The sequence below is a fragment of the Charadrius vociferus genome, unplaced genomic scaffold (genome assembly GCF_000708025.1).
Source record: "Charadrius vociferus isolate BGI_N301 unplaced genomic scaffold, ASM70802v2 scaffold179, whole genome shotgun sequence".
NCBI lineage: Eukaryota > Metazoa > Chordata > Aves > Charadriiformes > Charadriidae > Charadrius > Charadrius vociferus.
Genome location: NW_009650072.1, coordinates 691,267 through 697,841, shown reverse-complemented (window position 1 = coordinate 697,841; position 6,575 = coordinate 691,267). Strand labels below are relative to the sequence as shown.

The following is a 6,575-nucleotide window of genomic DNA, read 5'->3' as shown; positions in this document are numbered from 1 at the left end:
TGGAAAAAAATCCTTTGGGTCTCAGGGGGTTAGAGCAGGGCAGCAGACTGCATTGCGATCTCCCCTACATCTTCATACTGCTGGGACTCGGGAGATGGTCACTCCTCCCCACCCTTGAGATTCACCAAGGAAAGGTGGTCAAGCAGACTTTGCGTCTGGGTTAGTGGATGTGGTCAGCGGCGTTTTCCAAGCCTTGTTTTAAGGAGCAAAAGAAAAAAAAAACCCTCAATTTTTCCATCGTCAAGCAGAGAAGTCTTTTATGCTGCCTTTTAAAGGGACCTTGAGTAGCTGCTAAGAAATCATCAGCAGTTACATCACCTCCAAAGCGGTTACTGCAGGAACCTGACAGCTTTGTCCCACTGCCACCCTCGGGGATCATTAGTGTTCCGAATTCCTTGCCCTTGGAGAAAGCCTGCATCTCTTGCTGGGAAGGGGGAACCCGCTACACAGTTTGTGATGCTGTAAGTGGCAGAAGGGGATCAGTAGACAGGCTGCAATTCACAGCCGATGGGATAGAGCAGGGGGACACATCCTGGAGTTTCCTAACCCCATCCCATGTGCTAAGCCAGGTTCATCATTTGGTGCAGGACCCGAGCATCTTTCCAGGAGTGAGCCAAAGGCGCTTCAGTAGCATTGCCTCAGGCCGGAGATGCAGCCGTTGCCTGGCAGCTGCAGGTTTCCAGGGAAACCAGAGGTGCTAACTTGTTAATGAGCCCCACGTCCCTGATTGCTGCTGCAAAATAATAATAATTAGTAATAGGCCCGTGATTTAGGAATCCCTCAAACAGCATGAGCCTGCCGAGGGGAGTTCACTAAGTGCTGAAGCACTTGAAAGAAATGAGGGGAGGGGGAGGAAAAAAAGGATGGGAGGCTTGGCAAAAGTGCTGTGTTTTACATCTTAATAAGTGTCTGGAGAGCTGAGGGATGGTGGGGTCTTGCCTGCATCCCAGCAGTAACCCTGGGGCTAGTGGCAATGCTGACCTGGATGGATGGAGGAGCTTGGCCAGGCAGTATCTTGCTGCAGGGCTCAGAGGACATGGATATTTCCCCAGGTGGGCTGCAGGGGGAAAAGCCAGATGACTTAGCTCAGTGTTGCTGGGTCCCCGGTGGAGATGGTGGTTCTTCGGGATCGGCTGCTTTCATGGATGTCGTGGTTTAGAACACTGGTGTTTGACTGGGGATAAACGAGCAGGCGTTTCTCTGTGGTTCTCATATCACTTGGTAAACTGAAGGTGGAGATGCCACCAGCAGAGCATGCTCCTGGGATGAGCATCACAGGGAGTGTGCTGTAGATCCAGTCTCACTTACGTGACGGAAAGGTGTTCATGGGATCAGAGCTGCTTCCCACAACAAAGCTGGCCTGCCCAAGGCAGCAAGGGGCGCATCTCCTCAACTGGACCTTGTGTGGAGGGTAGAGCTCTCCAGGACACTACTAGCTTGGTGAAGAGAGTAGACGTGCTGGTTAGTGAGGTTTATGGTTGCTACAGAGACATGCTGGCCTTCCAGTTGATATCTCCAGTACAAGAGAAACCAGATCTGCACCCTTCCCATACCACATCTCTCAGCTGAGGGCCTTGTGCAAGATGAGAAATTGAGAAGTGATCTCCACCTCGGTGACCTGTGTTGGGCCAGCACAGGGATGAGTTCCCAAGGTCTGTCATGCCATGCAGATAGATTCAGACTGGGGCATATTTTGGGTTTTCTTGCTGTCTTGCCTGGCCTGACCAGAAGAGGGTTACAGCCAGGTTGAACACTTGCCCTTAGCCCAGCTTGCACACATCTCTGTCACGCTTGTGACTCGTGTGGCCAGCACCCTTCACCTGACATGCACATTCGTGGAGGTGATGCTGGGGACAGAGTCCCAATGAGCGGGCAGTTGGCCGAGCCTGTGTGCTAAGCTCTGCCCATCTTTCTGTTCCTCAGCTGCAGTGTGGCCTCTCCTGCTTGGCTGTCCCCATTCAGCTAAGCCATGTGCCCATCTCCTCATTACAGGCACTCCAGGGAGAGGTGGGATTAAAGGATTATGGTAATGTTCTTCAGGAACACTCAAGAAGATTAAGATGGCTTTAATAAACTGATAAGAGAGGGACACAGCTATGTTTCTGAAACCCTAATTTAGGTTCCAGGTTAACCTTTTCCCCTGGTCTTCCGTCACCATGGTGAAAAGATCTTTTACTTCAGCAGTGCTCTATGGCTGTGCCTGTTCCTTCAGTTTTCCTTTTGAGCAATCTGAGCAGAAGCAGAAAGACATCTTCCTTCCTTCTCTGGTAGCCTTCCCAGGTATTAAGAGCTTCCCAGGTATTAGAGCTTCCCAGGTGTTAGAGCTGGTTCTTCTCAGAGACTCTCTCACACACAGCCTGCAAGGTACTGTGAAGGTCTTGTAGGCTCTGCTGGTACCTGGGGTACCTGTTAGCTGGGGATGAACCAACCACCCCTCAGTCTGGCTTCAAAATGTCCTGTGGTTGGTGACAGAGAAGTGGCTCATCTGCCTTTGACCTGGCTGGACATACTCTTAGAGAAGTGTCTTGAGTATAGTGCCAAGGTTTACAGCTTCCTACAACTGCACTCAGTTAGTCATCTCCATCCCCGGTAAGGGCTCCCAGAAAGAGGGGCAGAATGGACCAACCTTGCTCTGCCTTCGCCGGTGGCTGTCGGGTGGAGCTGGGAGTGGGACCTGGCTGATATGTCTGCCACGAGGTCCACCTGGGCATGCTGGAGCAGTCGTTTATCCGGTTCTGCAGGAGGACGGCTACTAGCTACGCTGGGAGCCTCCTCATCTGTCTTCTCCAGTCTCTTCCACCCAAGCTCCCAGTCATCTGCCAGAACTTCATGCATGGAAGGCTTCTTCTGAATGAGTTTCTCTCAGAGTGCTTAGGCAATCAAAGATCTGTTGTCTTTCCCAGACCTCTCTATTTGTGTTTGAGACCCCCAAAGTTTACTTCTTACTCATTATCTGGAGAGCAGATACCATGTTATCTCTGGAGGTAGTGACCCCCCATGTCAGATCACTCCTTCCTCCCACTTCAGTCTTTCACTCTCATCCCTCTGCCACAGTATTATCCCCGTCTTTTTTGTCTGTTGACTCTCTCCATTCCCTTTTTATTTCTTGAATGTAATTGGAAGAGCCAAGAAGAATTCGCAGCCTGGTGTCCTGATGGGGAAGGGAGGCAGAAAGTGATTTGGGGAGCGGGGTGTGAAAGGAAGACGAAGGGGAAAAGCTGGCTAATTTGCATCCTTTCTGAGTGCCCTGGCTCTATAGCCAGGGTACAGCAGGGGGTCTTCTGGCAAGGCGGTAGCGACGTAATGAGGTGTGTCATATCCCAGCAGGAGCCAGCCTCGCTCCCCCTCAGACCCCCTAATTAGACCTGTTTCAATTTTTAAGCCCCCCTGGAGGAGTGCTGGGGGGAGGCAGGGGGGAGCAGTGTTCCTGCGGTGGGGGGACCACCAGCCGCCCACCGAGGGGGCAGCTCTAATTGGAGTTGCTGTGAGGAGCCGCAGAGTGATACAAGCTCGCCGTGGGGCCAGGGACAGCGATGCCGTAGTGCCACAGGGCTGCCAAAATGCTTTGTGCCAGGAGGGGCCATCACTATTGCAGCTTTTAGGGGATACTCCCCTCCCCCCCCCCAATTTAAATTAAGGCATTGGCAGAGGCAGCAGGGGTGTGATACAGGGGCGGGGGAGAATTGCACATCCTATTGTGGCCTTGTATTGGGAGCTTGGATCCGGAGGCTGAAGCCTGGGACATTTACCCCCTGATTTGGGAGGCAGGTCTGGTAGCCCAGGCAAGTTGGGGCTGTTAATGCCGGAGTCATGAACCAGAGCAAATGCTGGAACCCCCATCCTCATATTCTCTGGCTTTCCATGCTTTTCCTGCAAGCTGGCTGCGTTCTCAAGGTTTGGTGACTGGTAGCAGAGGTCCCTGTCATTTCACCCAGTAGCATGTCCTACCCAAGCACCCCTTTGGTGTCCTGAGTTGCCATTGCAGTAGGTGCCTGCACTGCAGGTGCTTGAGGTGTAGGAGCTTCCAAGAGCTGCTGGCTTACTCAGATCAGGGTGACTCGTAAGCCTCCTCTAGTCCATGGACCAAATCCTGGCCCTGCAGAAGTCAATGAAAACCTTTACGCTGCCTTTTCAGGCATGGTATTCATAGTCCTCCTAATTTAGATGCATTAAAGCTTCCATGGAACAGCTTGTGGGTTCTCTCTAAAACACCGTCTGGCAGGAACAAGAGGAGCCTGGTAATAGCCCAGGCTTATTTTCTGAATGACTGCAGCGGCATTAAAACCTAATGCCATTAAAACATGCCTGCAATGACGTGTACCATTAAAACCTAAGACGACACCCTGAGCTGGATGCCCCCCAGCCTGCCTATTGCTCTTGCGGACCCCATGGGCTGGGGATGGAGGAAGCGTGTTCTTCTGGTTGCACTTCAGAGAGCACCAGGCTCTACCCTCCTTAGCTCCTAAGATGGAGCCCAGATGTGTACCCCTGTATGCAAACACGCTTTCAAAGTCTGTGCAACTTAGATGCTAGAAAGCAGTAGCCGCTTTGGGGGCATCGCAGTCCAAGTACAGCTTCCCAGGGCCTCTGCTGTAATGCCTGGCCTGTTTCTTGAAGCCAGGACTGAAGGTCAGCTCGACTTCTGGGCTTCCAAGAGAGGTCATCTCTTGACTTGCCAGGAGGCAAGCTGGCATAATACCCATGAGCAGGCTCTGATAAAAAGGCAGGTGAAATCCAGTGTGAAGTGATGGGCACGGGTGAGCAAACCTGATTTGGTGGTGTGTCTGATGGGTCCCAAACTGGCTGTTACTGTGCAGCCGCAAAACTTCAGAGCTGAGCTAAGCTGCTTCTGTGAAACCATTAGCTCTGTGCTCGGCAGAGGTCAGGAAAAGCAAATTGATTGTGAAGAGCTGTTGCGCTGGGAACAGGGAAAGGAGGAGACATCTTGCCCTGTGCACATCCCTGGTGTGCCTGCCTCTCAAACATGGCACGTCAGGACTGGCCAGCGTGGCAAAAGGCATCTGTGCAACAGGCAGCTCTGTAGATGCTCTGACCTGAAAGGCTCCTAAACGAGGTCTAAATGCAGTGCGAACTGTGGGGAAGGTGATTAGGGAACAGACATGCGTGGCCTCCTCCAGCTCAAGTAGTAAGGGTCACCCAGAGGTGCCATTGGTTAGCAGATTTGGAGCAAAACAGGGGAAGAACTTCTTCAGCATAGCTGGCAAACCATTCTGCTCCCTGCCACCGGCCACTGTGCCTGTTAAAAGCTGACATGGCTTCAAAGAGCAATTAGGCAAATTAATGGAAGAAAGCTCCGATGACGGCTATTAAATACAAAGAGAAAACCTCTTGGCTTGGGCAGCTCTGGAGCCACAGATGCCCGCGGGCTGGGAGAACGTACCTAGAAAATGTGGCTTGTTGCACTCTTATGCTCTTCTGAAGGCTAAGCCCTTGGGTGCTTGGCCCAAGATGAGTGTCGCGTCTTGCCCAGCTGACCGGTCATCTTCTCCTTTCCTATCTTTCCAGGTTCAGCACAATGAGTTGGCATCCTGGGTGTTAGCAGCGTGAGGAGACCAGGACGGGTGCTGCCCTGCTCACCCCTTACCCCCTCGCTCGTTCCCCTTGGGGAGACGGGTGCTGGTGTCCCTGCCCTGCCCTTCTGCCCCTTGCCCCCCACTCTCCATAGAGGGGACGGGCCCGGTATGGCTGGAGATAGGCTTCCACGCAAGGTGATGGACCCGAAGAAGCTGGCCAGCCTCCTGAGGAACGGAGCAGAGGGCACCCTGGTCATTGACAGCCGCTCCTTCGTGGAGTACAACTCCTGGCACGTCCTCAGCTCTGTCAACATCTGCTGCTCCAAGCTCGTCAAGAGGAGGCTCCAGCAGGACAAGGTCTCCATCACGGAGCTCATCCAGCCCGCCTCCAAGATGAAGGTAGGGGATCTGGCCCTCACCTTTCTTGGTGGACACTCACACCCTCTTCCCCAGTAGAAAGAAGCAGGGTAGGGGTGGGATGCAGACTGGCCTAAGGGCCGGTCTATGCCTGGTATGTGCATCCTCCTCTTCCATCCCTTGACCCCAGTATCTCCTGGCATCTCTCTGGCACCCTTCGGAGAGCTGGAGCCCTTTGGAGAGCTGGAGCGTGAGCTCGTGCAGCCAGAGGGCTGTCCTCGGGGACCTGTTTGTTGCCTCCGCCGGAGTGATGTGGTTTCCCGCTCCAGGAGCCCTCCCCAGGCAAGTCTAACAGGTATATCAGCCTTTGGACTTGTCCTATGCCAGCAAACAACCCCCCCAAAGCCTTCCTGGAGCTGTAAGCTTAATCCCCTGCTAAAAACTCTTCCCCTCCCCTCTGTCATCTCTAACTCCATTCAGGGACATGTAATCCTCCTCCCCTGTGACGCCAGAAGCTCTTATCCGGTGTCATGGCATATTATCTCTCCCAGGCTCCTCTCTCTATCGCTCCCGGTTAAATAATAGAGGTGGCTCTGAGCCACGGAGCTGGGCTGGAGCCCCGGCCAGAGAAGCGCCGAGTGTCCCCTTGGTGCCATCGGCCGGGTCGCTGTCGGGGTGGGGGGG

General features: G+C 53.4%; 1 protein-coding gene across 1 annotated transcript in view; it reads left to right on the top strand.

The window, feature by feature from the left end:
* Positions 1–5,702: 5,702 nt before the first annotated feature.
* Positions 5,703–6,575, top strand: part of DUSP8 (dual specificity phosphatase 8) — a gene marked incomplete at its 3' end in the record, with an annotated part of 28,403 nt that continues 27,530 nt past the window's right edge. Inside the window, exon 1 of the mRNA XM_009891985.1 lies at positions 5,703–5,933. Within this exon, the coding sequence (XP_009890287.1) occupies positions 5,703–5,933 (231 nt within the window). The remainder of the gene's footprint in view (positions 5,934–6,575) is intronic.